At 44.5% G+C, this 17399-nt stretch overlaps 1 protein-coding gene across 3 annotated transcripts in view; it reads right to left on the reverse strand.

Annotated features, from left to right (window-relative positions):
* Positions 1-3901: 3901 nt before the first annotated feature.
* COP1 (COP1 E3 ubiquitin ligase) overlaps positions 3902-17399 on the reverse strand; it is a 124303-nt gene continuing 110805 nt past the window's right edge. For 2 of the 3 annotated variants that reach the window (XM_058842794.1, XM_058842793.1), the window contains exons 19-20: positions 7352-7396; positions 3902-5432 (exon numbers count right to left, since the gene is read on the reverse strand). In XM_058842794.1, coding sequence (XP_058698777.1) covers positions 5415-5432; positions 7352-7396 — 63 coding nt within the window. In that variant the 3' untranslated portion in view covers positions 3902-5414. The remainder of the gene's footprint in view (positions 5433-7351; positions 7397-17399) is intronic. The other variant, XM_058842795.1, reaches the window with a different exon arrangement.

The raw sequence follows: 17399 nt of genomic DNA on the forward strand, positions 1-17399 counted from the left end.
AGTACCCCAGCACACGCCTCTGACCCACAGTAATGGGGAAGGGGACAGGAGCAGTTGGCCTGGTGGCTTCAGACCTGCTCCTGCTCAGATCTAAGGCGATAAAAGGAGTGTATTATCCCTCTTAAACACCCTGAATGGTTTTAGGAAGATTTTGACAAGTCAGATTAAGCGCTGTAATCAAGACAAACTTGTTGTTGAAATAAGGCCCCTAAGGACAAAATCAGAGCTGCTGAGCATTTTCCCCACCCAGCCCACCAGAGCCAGGTGCTGGGATCATGCCTGCAGCATGAGCTGCTCATCCTCCAGCAGTCCCTGTCCTCACTGTGGGGTCTGGAGCAGGGGACACACAGCTTTCACTGCCTTCACACCTCCATTAGAGCCCAGCACTGTGCCTGTGGCTCCCTGCAGACCCACCGTGGTGGTTGGCCCTCTCTGAGAGAATCCTGCTGTTGAGGGGGGTTAATGATGAGCTTATCTTGAAACAAACACTTCTAATTCATTAATTAAAGGCTCCCAGGGCTGCAAGGGCACACCAATGCTTGTGGGTTTAGGATTCATGTTGTGCTCACACTGCTGGCTCGGTTTCAGCTGTCACATGCTATTACTCAGGCCTGCCAAGGACAGCCTTTACCTCCAAAATTATTTCCCAAATTAATGTCTGCCCTAAAGGATCTTATGAGACAGTGTGCTCCCCAGTTCTTGGATGGGTGGAGGCACTGGAGGGATTTCAGGGGGGATGATGGTTTTAGAGATGCTCATGGCACTCATACTTCTCTGCTATTCATGCAAGTCTCCACCCTCAAATTTTGGGACTAGAAGAGCATTGAGGTAATACAACTCCACAGATTTGAGAGACACTAGAGAAGGCAGAACTGAGAGACAAATAAAACCTGTCTCTGCATGCATCAGAGGTTTTAGGCAAGCAGCTATCAGAGATGAGATTGGTTTTGTCCCCTCACTCCCTGATGAGCTGTTTTCCAGCACAGCCCACTGATGGTAGCAGGCACACTGCAAACGTTCTATTCCAGGCAGATTGGAGGCTGTGATGTGTGTGTGGAGCCCTCCCTCACCTGAAATGTTCATGATGTGTGGAGCCCTGTGAGATGCTGCAGTCTAGGAAAGATGGAACCACCTTCTCCCCTTCCCCTGCACACTGGTCAGGAAAGTTCATACTAGTTTTCTTTCTCACAATTTATTCCTAAGAGATATCAAAACCCCATCAATTTCTCTCCACTCCTAGGAAATTTTCCCTGCTGATGTTGGAGGGCAAATTCTTGTTCTGCCTCTGCTGTGTAACAATGGCCAGCCATCAGCCAGAGGCAGACTTAACATGTGAAAGCTAAGGTGGAGAGATTTAAAGGAGTTTTTTGGTGAGACCTACTCAATTCAAATGGCTGGTTAACACACAGAGCAGAGAATTCATTTTGCTTTAACCCAACTAACCACTTATAAATTATCTTAAGAAGAATTTAAAGTGCCTTGTAACTGAACAGAGATGAGATGATCATAATTTCAAGAATTTGCAGCTTGCTGTGAAAACAAAATTAAAACAAACCACGTGGTGATGGTTACCAGAAGGCTGGGGGGGACTAATGCTACAGGTGCTTCTCCAGGAGACAGATGTGGGCTCTGGGCCTTATGCCACTGATGCTGCTCTAATTTGTGGATTCCCATGGTCTCAAGCACACCTTCCCCCTAGCTAAACCTCTCAGATCCCCAGCACTTAAGGTAGGTGACACTCCCTGACCTCTACACGCTCCACCCATTCACAAGCGCAGGACATGGTCTCCACACTGCTGAGAGGAAGGAAAATTGCTCTCTGAGATCAGGCAAGGAACATCCCATGAGGCTGGCCTCAAGGAAAAGCCTTTGCAGGCAGTGGCAAAGGCTGGCAGGAGGCAGGATGCAATCACCTCCTCTGGATGCCTGCCAGGACACCGGGTGCTGCTGACACACAAGAGGAGTTCTTCAAGGCAAACGCCACAGTGAATGCTCTACTCACCCTTGGACTGCTGCAGGTCCTTGCTGGGTATTTCTGGCCACCAGAAAAGCAGTGAGAATGGAAAGAGGACTTTTGAGCTGGAAAGGAGTTAATCTGCCTTCTCAATTATCTGCTGATGTCATTATGACCTTCCATAGTTAAACAAAATTACCCTAAACAAACAAGGCTCCGCAATCGGTCGAACACTGGCATTAGCAGCTGGCCACACACACTGCAGGAGAGCCCTGACATATTGATATTAATTTAGATTTCCCATTGACCATCATTTTCAATTCCCTCCAGCACTGAATTTTTTTAGCACTGAGGCATGTTCCTCCTACTCTTCTGTTAAATGCTTTAAAGTTAATTGAAGACACTGTCTGGCCAAGAAAGGTTTTAAATTCCCTTTCTCAAAAAATCTGACTCACCTAACACCTCTTGCAAGGACACAAGAGCTGGAGGAAAAATGGTCTAGGGCAGCTTCCAGTCAAAGGCTTTGTAACCTGTTCTTTTCAAAAGAAGAAAGTGAGAATTAAGACTCCAAGTGCCCACCATCTGCAATTAACTTCCACAAGGAGAGTGGTTAAGTGCTGGAACAGGTTTTCCAGAGGGCCTTGGGAATTTTCTATCCATGCCTGGTTGAGTTGTGAACAGTTCCAGGCCCTGAAGCAACCTCATCCAACTTCGAGTAAGCTCCACTCTGCACAGGGGGTTGGACCAAAGACCTCTGGACATCCCTTCCAAAGTCAATCACCCCCTGACTCTAAAAGGGCTGAAAACATGACAGGAACCATTTGCTGAGTTGGTGACTAATTAAAAAAATACTGACCACATGCTGTTTTAAAAAAACTCCAACAAAATTACAGTAATTACATGGGACTTAATTTGTCAACTGTGAAAAGTTACCTGAAGGAAAGAAAATTAAGGGGATTAAAAGAAGGAGCATTACCTCTTGTGACAAAGAGACGAAGACAAAAAATTGCCATCAACTTCTGTTTATGAGCTGCTGTGTTTCTAATTAGGGCCAGACACCAAATTTGCATTTTATCTTGATTGAAACAGAATGAAAACTGAAAAAAATAAAGGCATCCGATGTTAAACAGCTTTCCCTGTTTAATTCACAGAGTAACCTTACAGCATTCAAAACAGCTGCTTTTTTTTTTTTTTTCTTTTTTAAAGATCTCAGCTTTGTCAGAACAATTTCAATTTAAAACACGGAGGATCTTCAAGTGGGGAGAGGGAAGGAATGAGGTCACCTGCCAACAGCGGCTGCGTGGCACCAGGCTGGGGTACAACAGCAGCCAGGTCACTTTGCAAAATAAATCAGTAGGGCATTGATAAGCAAGCCAGAGGCTGGGGGGAATCCACACCTGAAAGCAGGGGAAGCAGGAAGAGCAGTGGCAATGGATCATCACATTGGCCCTGCCTTTGGAGATGGCTGGCTGGGAAGGATGCTCACTACAGTCACTCCCACCAAATTCTCTTCAAATGCAGCAAACTGGAAATCAAAGTAATGCCCAGTGGGACGTGTCAGGCAGCTGCCATCAGGCAGAAGGAACCAATTTTGTTTTCTTCTGTCACAGTGACTCGGGTTGCTCATACAATGGAGACCTGCAGGTAGCACTCCTGAGCAGAACACAATCTGGTGTGCTGTCCTCTCATCTTTCCTTCTCTCCTCACCCTCCCCACCACTGACACACCAGAAATGATGGAAGAAAACCAGCATGCAGCATCCACCCCTCCCTTGGAGCTCAGCATCACTTTTCTCCCCACTGGACCAGACTCTCTGAAGCTACTGGCAGTGTCCCACATACTTCTATCTTTGAAGGAGCATAGATGACCCCCTAGAACCATGCACCAGCACTGAACCAGGACAGGACCTGTCCCCAGTTCTGCCACAAGGCTTTGTCCCTGCTTCTTTATTAATACCCTCAAGAGCATCCTTGCTCTCCTGCCCTGCTCGGTGCTCAAAGGGTGTGGGAAGCTCACACAATCCTCCTGGGAAGATGAGAGTCAGGCTTTTAGCACCTGGAGGACGAGAGACCTGTGCAAAGTCCCTGCATCAATCCCAGCCCCCGTGGCATTCGGGAGACACGTCCTGCAGTGAATGAATGAGAAAGGATTCTATTTGCAAACCAAAACACTTCCCACAGGTACCACTGTCTGCATTGCACCTTTGACACCCACGGCAGGGAAAAGACACTACGCCCACCAAATCCACTTTCAAGCTTAACGAGTGCTGGCAGCAATCCTGACAGTTTAGCCTGGCTGCTGCTCGTGACGACCGTCTGCACCTTCTTATCTGCTCTGCTCCTGCCAAGAAAGCAACAACAACTCTCAGCTTCATGGTTTATTCCCCCTCCGTATGTACAATTAAGTGTATGCATGACCATTAAAAATAAGGCTACTTATATCATGGCTCTGAAACACATTACAAACCAACTCCATCCCCTCTCTTATTACAACATTCAAAATGCTTGGCTTCCACGGTGTGCAGAGAGGGGCAAACACAACCAGACCACACAGGTGATTGAGTGGTGCAGGGCTTTGGTAACTGGATCTAGAAGCTTCCTCCTCTAGCTGAGATAGTCAAACACAGCCAGGTCAGTGGGAGGCAGATCTTTATCCCACGATGTCTTGGAAAGGTCGGTCCAGGTCTCAGGAACTGCAGGCCCCCTCATCCCAACACGTTGCTGGTGGCAGGTGGCCCACATGGATGGGAGGACAACTTAATTCTCTCCTTTGGAACTGCCCCTTTGGGGCAAGGAAGGGGTCTAAGGAGAGGAGGAAGGGGAAGGTGTCCTTCTCTTCTTGATGACTAGAGGACTTCAGTCTCCAGTGGTGTCAACCTTGGTGACATTTCTCAACATATAATGCATCTAAAAAATAATTAATAATCAAAGGAACAACAGAACCGTATCATGATGGGATTTCAAAGTGAATTGCTTGCATGTCCAGGTAAGGCTTAGAGATTTTCTTTTTCTGGTGAGGATGAAGGAGAGTCCAGATGTAAGTAACTGGAGATGTGCAACTGAGGACAGCCCTGTGTGCTCCTGTAAGCTCCCTTCACAAGTCACTCTGTTCTCTTATGCAACAAGACAATCTTCCAGCTTCAGCTTGTGGCTCAATAAATTTTATTACTCCTTTTTGTTTTTATTTAAAAGAATTTGTTTTCCTATCATAAAAATTGGACAACCATACCACCACCAGCACCAGCAAAGTCTGTGGAATTAATGTTGATGGCAGACAGTTCATTGGTGTTACCAGTGTCTCAAAATGTCCTAGAAAGTCCATAAATGGAAAAAAACCCAAACATGATCGTTCTGGGGAGGAACATCAAGGTGGTTTTGGTTTCTTGTCCCACTGTGGTTCTCAGATGAATACTGTAGCATATCAGCAGGACCAAGTACCTCATGCCTTGAGAGAAAACCCTTCATACCAGCTCCAGTACCTGATTAGTAAGGAAGACGAGACATTTAGGATAGGAATTTATGACATTCATTATTTTCTACGTCAGCATATAGATCACTAAGACAGGACTAACCCTTCTGTCTCCACCCCTTACCCTTTATTCACCAGCATGCAATAACATCCCACAAATGGGAAAAGCACTTGGCAAGCATCCCAATTTTGATGTCTGCTTGTGTGATGATAAATTAGCCATGAAGCAAAACCATCCACAGATGCCTCATTTCCCCTCATCTCAATCACACAGCTCCTGGAAATCTTGTACCAGATATCAGAGCTTTTGTCATCCCAGCTCTCTGTGCTCTTTTTTCCCTTGTCCAGGCTGGGATGAACAGCAGCCTCTGAAGAGAGGACTAGAGACAGCAGAGAAGTGCCTGTGGGGCTGCCAGAGCTGCACCATTAACCTGGTTTGGCTTTACTGGGAAAAGCTCTGGAGCTGTAGCCCGTGGGTAATGCCCAGTGTGGCATCTGTCCCCACAGTGGTGGGGGTTTGGGCACACCCAGGCCTTTCCCAGACCATCCCACCTTCCCACTGCATGCTGTCAAAGGCAAATGGAGACAGCAGAGTTCTGACAGCCCTGGCTGGCTGCACATTTCTCTCTGTCTACCTTCTCTCATTAACAAGCAAAGTGCATGAGCAAAACCTCTCCTCTCTAATCACTGCTCTTGCTGCTGGATTCACTTCAAAATATCAAAAGCGTCTGTGCATTTTGTCCATTTTCCTAAGGAGTAGGTGACCAAAGTAACCATCAACCAATTCCAAAACATGAGATATAAATAAATCCCCTATGAATGAGAGGCCACAGCATTAAATGCTGCAACAGCAGGAGTAACTCAGCCACTTGTGTGTCCTAAAAAAGGGGAAAAAAATTCTTGACATGCAGTTAAACACAGACCACTTGGGTCTCTCACCATTCTTGCATTTTTGCTGATTTTTCCAGGGTGGTTCAGACCAGCAGCTCTGATATGGCTCCAGAGAACTGCTACTGCCACAGGGATGTGAGGGACAAGCAGGACCTCAGCCTCATGACAATGACAATGCAGTGTAAAACTCTGCAGACAGCAAGTAAAGCCCTTTACCAGCAGCTCCAGAATGCTGCCAGGGGTCTGGGCTACAAGCTTAGGGCATTAAGCACCAAACCTAACAGCATGGTGGAGGTCAGTGCTGCTGTGTGGAACGGGGAATAAAGTTCCCAAGGGAATGGTTTGGGCTGAGTTTGGTACTGCCTTGGATACTGGTTTTGTTTGGCTGACAGACACATAAAGAAGGACAGTCTTTTCACTCCAATCACCTGACATTCCACAGACGGAAATATATTGTACAGACACTCTGGAAGACATAATTAAAGAGCTGAAAACCTGGTACTGTGCACAGGGAAGGCTGATGCTTTCACAAAACCCCAAGCTGGCAGCTGCTGTCTGTTACCACCCTTCTGAGCACCAGAGTCAGCAAAGACAGGGAGCATCCCTGCTCATTTCAGCGCTGCTCCAGCCACCTGCACACCAGGAGCTCAGCTTTCAGCCCTGCTGCATCTGCAGCAGCCAGAGGACAGGCTCAGGTTAATGCTGGTGACTTAACACTCAGCCTCTGCTGCCATGGGAGTCAGCAACAGCCTGGGGAGATGCTTGTGCCAGGCCCTCTGTGCTGCCAGGACCCCAAGGAGCAGCAGTGGGTGCTGGATGGCCACCAGCAACTCTTCCACACCTTGCTGCACTAGTTTCACTGCTGGGGCATTGCCTGCTCACTCCACTGTGTGCCAGAGGCAAATACATCATTTAAATTGCAAACCTCCACAGCCAAGATCTTCTAATGGTTTCTCCTGCCTGTTCAGTGTCTCTGACCTTGCTCTTTACTATCAACAGATTCAAGTGTTTAAAGGCAAGATGTGTAAAATAACTTACCTTAATTGTACCCTGACTGTTAGCAGCAATAAGCACGTTGGACTCCTGGAAAGAAAAAAAAAAGAGGCACTATCAGAACCTGCCATTGCTTTTTTCCTCACCTTTTTTTTTTTGGATGAAGCAGTGGAGAAGAAGTTATTTTTATCTTAAACATTAGAAGTATATCTTATTTCAAAGGGATTTAACTCTTCCTATATCCGAGATGTTTTCAAGGCTAGAAGTCTTTATAAGTTATACTACCTTGAAGAATTAGAAAGCAATAATCCTTAGTGGTTATACCGAGCTTTAAATCTCCAAAGCAATTTACAAACATGAATTAATTCTCACAGCCTCCCTGTGAAGCGGACTCATAAAAATAATAGTTATTTCATTTTTTTGGCAGCACACGGACAAATATCCCCAGCACCCTAACTAAACCAACTAATCACCATTACAAAACTCCACTAGCTCCAAGGCCAAGAGGCTTCAGATGAGTAAAACAAAGAGGAGAAGAGATTAGAGAGCAATAGCAGATGCACCCAGTTTGAAAGGGAAGATAAATAGAGAGGGCTCCAGCCCTGCATTAAGCAGAAAGGCAGCATCTATTTACCTCCTGCCAATGGATGGAGTTGCATTTGGAGATATCCTGGTTGACTGAAAATTAATGGTCTGCTGCATCAGTCAAGCAACCCCCAGGCAAAATCTGGAGGAGAGAGAGCATCTTCTCTCCAGACTGCATTCCTCACGTGACCAGCAAGCACAGCTGCACCCTCCCCAGCCAAAATCCTATCCAAAATCTACAGGGAAATCCACAAGCCTAAGGCACATAAGCACTGGGGTGCTGGCAAGTGCCCCAGAGATGCTGAGGGAGAAGCTCCCAGATGGGTGTCCTGCAGCCATCCTCATGCCAGTAGGCGTAGTGCACACTGCTGAAGTGCCTGCAGCAAACTGTTCTCTCTCAAGACAGCTGATATATTTTCTGAGACACATTTTAAAATTTCTCTCGCTGCTGCTATCCATCCCCAGACAAACTTGCTGTAATTATCCCATCGCTTAACATATGCATTTTTAATAAACTTGATGACTAGAACACATCCTGCTCCAAAGGGAGTGGGAAGGCTCAACACAGCCCCAAGCTGGCTGCGTGCTGCCTCACCATCAAGTTCAGGACTTTGCACAGCCTCCAGATTTGGGGCAAAGGGAGAAAAATCCCCTTCAGTGTGAAAATCCATTTATCAGGTAAGAGTAGCCTTGTAGTAGACCACTGGGCTAACTGACACAGATAGATTTGTTCACCCTGGTACAATCATTAGAGGGTTAGTTAAAACTCCTGATATTATCTCACTAATGATCTCCAAGTCTAAGCTCCTGAAAAGAAAGTATATCCTCAAAGGAAGAATATACTGCAATTTCTTTTAATTTGGTGGCTATGAATCTAATCCAGTGAACTGTTCAGCTTCTGGTTAACAGCATTAAAATCAAAACCCACTGGGGGGGAAAGCAGATATAAATATTATCTGGGTACTGAAACAGGGACCAGGATGCCTGATAGGATTCTGAGAGGGACCAGCAGCGATCTACTGTGCAGTGCAGGAGACCTGAACTCCTGAGTACAGACGATGCAGGCTTTGAATGATTCCTGTTTGCACTGTGAGTGACTGGTAATTCATCCTGCTGCTGCAGTCTGCTGGGGTGCCACTGTAAATGAACTCTGTTTCAATGAACAGGTTTACCTGCTAAATATAAAAATGCCAGAGGGTAATTTACTCTCACTCCCTTGTTCTTCAGAAGCTCCTGGGTGCTGGGTGCTTTTCAGCAGGGTCTGAGCTAATCACGGCTCGGCTGCTTTCATCCACAACCATGAGATGCAAACAGGAGCAGACAGCAGCAAAATTAGCACCAAATCTGTCACCAAACAAACAGTGACTTGCTTGTTAAGGCACTCTAGCACTGCTTCTCCAGGAACACAGCTAAGTAACTTGTTTTTGATCCTCCAAAGAAATGATTCACTTCCTTTTGTGTAGCCTATAAAACAGTCAATATACTCAATGTGTTAAACACATAAAGAAGTTATGAAGTCGTTTAGATCTGTAGGTTTGTAACTCGTGACAGCTGCGTGCACATTAAACCAATCTTTTTGCCAGGACGTGTATGATTGGAGTCACCAGGACCTCAAAAGAAAACCATCTCCACTGAACTGGCAGAACACCTATTTCCCCAAAACACACTACTATGACTACCTGTATCACTGAGGCATGAAAAACAGGGTCTCAACATCCATTGTGGCTGCATGTTCTATTTTACCGTAACTAATTGGTGTTTCCATACAGGGCAAGAAGGTTTAAAGACCAGCCTTACTCATCCCTTCCATTTCTGCTGCCTGCAGGAGCCAGCAACTCCCAAAGCAGAGGCAGCAGGAATGTTGAAGACCCAGCTCAACTGAGTAATCCTGCTCTGAAGAAAGTAGTTATTAAAATGACTCTTGTACACATGAATCTTCTCCTATGAGTGGTCTGCACCTGCAGCCCCTCTTAGCAAGAGAGGCAGAAGGAACAAGCTGCCTTTACTAAAACAAAACTGAAGAAGAAAAATGGACAAACTTGGCAAAGATTGAGAGATTAGGGTTTACTGCCTGGCAAACAGCAGCATTTTGTACTGTGTGGCTGCTAATATCAACCTTTAGTACCTTGGTCTTCTTAAAGCAATAGAAAAAGCTCTGGGGACATCAAACTTATGCATCTTCTTGTCCTTTAGTGTTACATATGAATTAAAAAATTTAATTGGCAAATGTAGGTGCATGCCAGGACTCATGTTAAAATTAATATAGGGTGCAGTTCCAGAACTGCTCTAATGTGCTCCAGGGCTGAAGTTCTTGCAAAGACCTATGAAAAGCTTTCTGCATTTGCCTGCTTTTTTTTTTGGACTGCAGAGATAGTATTATGGGAAATCTGAAGGGCAGTTCCTTGACATGGGAAGGCCCTGACTCCACCACAAATCTGTTATTGCACAGACTGGATACATATTCACAAGGCAGTAACCATTATGTAAAATGAAGCTGTAAATTGGTCTTGAGTGCAAAGACAGACCTGACAGGAGCACCTCTGTCCTGAACCTGACACATCCCTATTTCTCCAGTCTGAATATGACTGGTGCACCCACAGTACCTTCACAGCACTTACCCATGGGATTTGAAGGGACTTTCACTGATTGCACCAAAAAAACCCATAAAATTTTGCAGCACATTTTTGATGGCAAAGAAAAACAAAATCAAGTTTAGGACCTTCCTGAGTATATGAGATACCTGCTACATTCATCATTCAAAGCAGTTATTCACCTGGTGACAGCTGGGTTTTGAAGCACACTGATTTCCTTCCCTCCAAGATGAGCCCTATTTTGGATGGCCCTGGGGAAGCAATTTGTACAGGAAAGGAACAGAGGAGAATTAAAGTCTGGCTGACTGCTGGTATTCATGCAAGAGTAGTCAACATGAAGACAATCAGAAATGCTCTGGATGTTTTGTGAGGTTTGAAGAAACGCAGCTGAACAACAGAAAAGTTGTCAGAGCCGCTCCAGTGCAACAGGGAGTCAGTGACAGCTGAGGTTGGAGCTCTCCCACTCCTTTAGATCTTTGTGTTAGAAAATGTTGCTGGGAGGAGAGGATACCTCAATGATCCCAGATGGACAGCTGTTAAAACCATGCACACCTCTCCTTGAAGGGGACACCCACTGATTCCCAAGTGGACTCAACTCCAGGGAGTGAGGAAAATTTCTGGACAGACCCTTCATCCTCCCAGCACCTGCAGGGCTCCTCTCTGGCTATCCCTCCTCACCAAAAAAGATGCCTTGCTGCAGCTGAAGGAGCTACACATCCCTCTCACCAGTGGGCTTGTGCAAAATCATAGCTGAGTATTTCAGTCTTCCTCTGTTGACATCAAACCTGTCCCAAAAGGGCTCAAAAAAGGGCAAGATGAGCACAAATCACTAACAATTCTATTCCCTTGAATACAATCCTTTCTGAGACCATTCCTGCCTTGCTACCCCACACATAAGAAGTGGAATTCAGAAGCCCACACTAAAAGAAAAGCTGAAGAGATCATTCCTCAGGATGGATGTGTTTCCAAATTATATGTGCACATTTTCACATGAAGGACTGGAAATAATTTTTGGTCTTTCACCATATTATAAGTAATTACAGGCCATAATGTTTGTGTTTCTTTGTTATTCCCCCCTTTTTCTGCACAAATAAAGGAGATTCACCTCAAACTTCCAGCACAGCCATCACTCAGGTAAGCATGAGTTTTCTGGATTTTCAGCTAGGTTTGTTCTATGGAATCACGGTTAGGATTCTTAAAGGTCTTATTTTAAATTAACAACTTCTCACCTTCCCTCCCCAGCAGATGTTTTGGCTAACAAATGGCTGTTTTTTCAGCACTTATTCCAAGAAGCTGGAGCCTAATTAAGCAAAGTTGTTGATACAGTGGGAAAGTCACCTGGATGAGAAAGCTTGCACTCAAGCTGCCATTGTCTTCTGTTATTTACAGGTAGAATAAAAGTATATAGTTGAACTAAATCTAGTGCTGTTTGTACAGAAAGTCCATCATTTAAGTAAATTTACTCCTTCCTTACTGAAGGTGGCAACTATTACCCTGGTGCTGCCTCTTAGGACTGAGCTGCAGACTATCTGCAAGACATATTTCACCAAAACTTTTCCCATCAATGTCACACACAAAGTCTTTCTACACATCTAAATGTGCAAAAGTGGTTCCCCAACAGACCACCACTGCTTGACTGCTCTTCATCTTGTAATTAGCAGATTCTAATGGCTTTTCACTCTAATTCCCTCGAGCCTTGGTTATTTTCTTGTGGTATGACACAAGTCAGTTTTTTGTTTTTGAAAGAAAATTACAAATTCTAACCCAGGAAACACAATGAACCTCCAGCGTACAAAAATCAAGAGGTTTTGAAAAGCTGAACTGCTAGATTAGATCTCTTCCCAGCAGGACAATGTGCTGCATGCCAAATTTTGGGGTTTTTTTCCTATTCTTGTGATACAACTGTTATCAATGAAAGGTGCACAGTGGGTTGGCTGAAGTGGTACACAACCCTCTATCTCCCTGTAAGCCAGAATTTACTTTCTATGCCATTACACTCACCTAACATGAACCCCTTCTGAAGAAATTTAAAGGAATATTTATTATCTATACTGTGAACATCAGGCTCAAGAAGAAATTAATTACTTTACACCAAGTGCTTCTTTACAGAACAAGGTCTAACATATAAAAGATGTTGTATCAAAATATTTCAGGAGCAGCAACACGCCAGCTCTTTAGGTATTAAACCTGGAACAGAACATGCACACCTAAACTGTGCCTTTTAATCCTTAGGAACTGGATTTTTATCTAATTCCTTTGTACACACAGAGATAAAGCCTCTTTAGGTTTATCTGGGCCCCAGAAAAAAAAAACAAAAACTCAGTACATCTGGAAAATGTCTTGTCTGTGCTTCATTCTAGATCCAGCTGTAAATACATAATCTTTTGGGTTTTTAAGTTCACAAATGCTACACAGTTATACCCATCCAGCATAACAAGGAAAGTTCCTAAAATGTTAAGTCACAGATTTAAAGATTATGGCACTCCTTTGACTCACCTTCTGTAGAAAGACTTGCCTACAATCATATACACACATATATAGTTTTTTTCTTATGTCAGAATTCATAGGCACAATGTAAAGCTTTTTAGAAAAAAGTTTTCAAACAAATTAGTGTTTTCATTATCCTACATCATGCACAGTTTGCAGCTTCCACACAAGATGAAGTGCATGTCAATAGGAAATGTGCCCAGGTAGAAATTCAGCATCTCCTTGAATCCCTTCCCTTGTTTTTCAGCAATTCCAGATTTTAACCTCTGTAGCTGGGATGCCTTTATCAAGTTTTCTGACACTTCCACATCTGGTATTTCTAGCTCCAGTTCAATACACATGACTACAGGCCTTTTTCCTACTCTCTGAAATACTCTTCTCATTTTTGGATTTTACAACACATTTTTTTCCTTCTATTCAGATCAAACCTAGCAAAAGAAGATGCTGTACCACTGGAAGCTTATTTGTTATCATACATAGCCAGGTCTGTATTCACAGCTCATGGGTGCCCTGAGAAGAGCAGTCCAAGGCTTGCTCCAGTGACACACTAAAATAAGCAGTAAGCTGTCTCTCAGCCAAGTGAGAAACCCCTTTCCCTTAACGTGCCCTTTTCATTTCTGCATGTAGCTCTCAAGAAAACAGCATCAACAAAGCAACTGAAGACAGGGCTAGAAGAAAACAGAACACATATCCAGTGCTGTACACAGCCATCAGTTCCCTTGATTCTATGCCATCTTCTGAATTCAAGATGCAAATGGAGGCCAATGAGACTGATGGGAAGAAGGCAAAGAAAGCTCTGTAAAGGCAGGAGAGCCAGCAAAGTCCACCCCAGGTACTGCTGATATATTACAGGCAACTGCCTCTGCAATTTAGTCATTCTAGAACAAAACTGGTATTGACGAGCATCTAATTTATTTAGAATTCAGAATGAGAAAATCTCATTAGACACTGATTATTCTGCATCTACTGCAAAGCAAGATACACAGCTCTAACAGCTCTGCACACTCCCCCATCAGGCAAGGTAGGGATACCTACATTAAAACCAAATTATTCTGGCGTTAACCCTGCACCCCCAAAGCACAATTCCCCTCCTCTCTGTGTGGGATTATTGAGTTTTCCACTGCCCATTTATCTGTGACAGGGTCTCTAAAGTTACTTGTTCCTATAGTCATAAATCCAGGGATTTCAGATGATCCCTATAAACAATATGCTCAAGACCTTGAAGGAAGTGGCAGCAGTATATAAATAAAGCTTATAATAAGCATTAAAAAAAACCTATACATAAACATGCAACACATTAATACCAATATTGCAAAACCACAGGAAATGGCAAGGCATCAGTTTAGTGACGACAGCTTTTAGCATCAATTCTTTTTAGACTTAAAACTCCCAAATATTCATTTGGCAACACAATGCTGTACATTGTTTGACAACTGCACAGTTTAAGACCTGCATTTCTACTGCCAATGTTGCCTCCCTTTCCCTTCTATTGCTTGTTGCAGTCAGTCATTACATCATGCTGGAGGTGATGTATTTAATCTCTCCCTAGCCAAGGTCAGGCTGCCCTGCCCATCAGTGCAGTGTGGGGCAAAACCAAGCCCCAGGGTGTTATCATTAATATTGCTATTGCATATGTCTCCCTTCAAAACTCACATCACAAACAAAATGTTCAACCTGGAGAAACAGCCACTGATCTGCACAGGAGTATTCTGAAATATCATCTAAATCTGGTACTTTTAGATTTTGATTTTTGCAGACCAGTGGCAAACCATCAGGGATCAGAACTGTAAACAGAAACCGGTAGAATGTGAAAAGCCTTTTCTGTTCAAGCTACCCTGAATTAGATAAGACAAGCAATCCACCCTACAAACATGAGAGTTAATGCAGCCCAGTCCCAAAGCACAGCAAGGACCACAGCTCCCAGCTGCTGAACTAGGAAAGAATGGATGCAGAGACATTTATGAGAGAAAGGTTCTCCCCCAGAAGATGGCTGGGCACTGAAACAGGCTTTGCAGGGAAGTGGTCACAGCACCAAGCCTCACAGAGCTCAGTATGTGTTTGGACAGCACTCTGATGCATGTGCTGGGATTGTGTCCTGTGCAGGGCAAGGGTTTGGGCTTCATGATTCTTGTGGGTCCCTTCCAGCTCATGATATTCTATGATTCTATCCCAGCTCCTTGGTCCTCTTTAATTTACAGTGTGTTCCCCTTGCCCTTACTGTGAAAGGCAAACTTCAATCTGCTAAAGCTCTGCTTCATGTTCAGATGGCTCTGTCATGCCTCTTTCACACTGATGATGTGCTTCTCCCACCTCTCTTATCTTCTCTTTCTTCTTCCTTCTTCCAAGTCAGTGATTTCCAGCTCAACTGTACCCAACACTCTTCAGCTTCCTCTTTCAAATCATCTTCACACTTGAATCAGCAATTCCCTTACTTGTGCAAGAACACTTGGATCTTTCCAAGACCATCTGTTCCATATTTTCCATGGCTTTTGTATTTGTGAGATCATTGTCCCTGGCATGGCATTTCTCATCAAAATCATACTTTCAGTACTCTGTTCTTGGCTTCAACTGCCTGTTCCACAGTACTAGGTGCATCTTCCCATCTTCTCATCCTCCTCTAGTGAATTCACATTTGAAAATCCTGCTTACAACAGCTTCCTTTCCTTTCCTTCCCTTCCCTGTACTAGCACCAACAGCAGTGTGCACATTGTCCTTGGGGTTAGCAAGGGAAGAGATGATGAGAGGGAAAGAGCCTTCCTTTCTGGTCCCAGTATCTAATCAACCAACTGTATCTGCTCCTAGAGGCTGCCTTCCCTTGGTTCTTGAACTCATTGCTGGGCTAGGATGACACATTTATTCCCCTGGGCCCTGCCTGGGCTGTCAGCTACAGCTCATTCCCACATCTAAGAAACATCTGCCTAGGTAAAACCCCAGAGGACAAAAGGATATAAGCAGGCAGAAGCCTTATGGTTAGGGACTGCAACCCCTTGTTATTTTGTGGGAACAAGCTGCACCTGGGCCAGGAACATCCAACTAGAGAAGGTGATCCACGTCAGCAGTTTACAAATTCACACATGCCCCAGATATCCTTGCTTTCATGCTGTTTCCTGATACACAAGAGCTAATGGTGCACATCAGCTGTTCTGAGCTAGAGCATGGTCCTCTGAAGGCTGACAAATGGTTTCCAAGTTGGGCCAAGAGGGATCACTGCTATGTGACATGTCTCCTGTGCTCTATAAAGCTCAGCACATCGTTGATGCTGCCAGCAGCTTGTCTGGGCCAGGCACCAGAATTCAGATCCTGATATTAAATCGGTCCCCACATAGAAATACCACAAAGTAAGTTATTAGCTGGTCCAGCTCCTGCTTTCCTTCCTTTCCCAGTGCCATTTGTTTCAGTTTCTAAATAGCTGAATGATAACAGGCTTAAGCCTGTTGATCCAACCACCTTGATGTTAATATTTTAAATTATTAAGTCTTAGTTCTCAAATGCCAATAAATCATTTATATGTGCACATTTAATTAACAATCCAATCAGTAAAAACAACTTTGCATTCGCACCACACGTTTTATCAGAGGAACTGAAGACGAATTACAACATTAATTAAGCGTAATAAATGCCCTGCTAAGGTAGAAGTATTATCTTACATGTGGGGAAACCGAGGCAACAACTTGGTGGATTTGCCCAAGGTTAATCCAGATGTTCCCAATGAGGTTTTGAACAAAAAAAGGCAGGGATGAAGACCCCTGAGGTTTAACTCTCTTCATAAGAATTCCTTTTGGAACTGCGTTATTTACTTACTTGCTGATGATGGGAAATCCATTCCAGTTGCATTCCTCTCCCAAAAAATCTTGAGGCACAAACCACTGCAATCAAGCATGCTGAAAAGCAGCCCTAAATTGTGACAGCCAGCCAGGTGAGGCTGGACACACTGGCTCCAGCACCATCCCCAGCCGAGGTTCTGAAGGACACGTTATGACCTTCCCACACCACAGTTCACACCTCAGCTCCTGGGATGCTGGACCTGGTGGTCTGAGGTCCTAGGTGAGTGTCTGGTACCTCCCAGGTGCTTCAACAGCTCAGCAAGCCCTTGGGGAATTTCATACCAGGTTCCCATGCAAACAGAAATTCCTGAATGACACAAGCTAACCTCTGGAGACAGAGGTCTTGCAGGTGTGTAACTGGTGGGAATACATATTGGCCACTGCTAGCGGGACAGGCCGGGAAAAAAACACCTTCCTAAACCCCTCACATGATGCTGTTCCCTCAAGGCAAAAGTGGAAGAACAATTCATCCATCACAACCAGAGATGGTGGCAATCAATACAGGAAGATGGGTTAATCACAGGTGATGTCAGGAATGATTAAGGAAGCCAAGCAGAGCCAGGCTGGCTGGGTGAGCAAAAGGGAAACACTTTGGCAGAAACTCAT

This window comes from Poecile atricapillus, chromosome 7, assembly GCF_030490865.1.
Source record: "Poecile atricapillus isolate bPoeAtr1 chromosome 7, bPoeAtr1.hap1, whole genome shotgun sequence".
Classification (NCBI taxonomy): Eukaryota; Metazoa; Chordata; class Aves; order Passeriformes; family Paridae; genus Poecile; species Poecile atricapillus.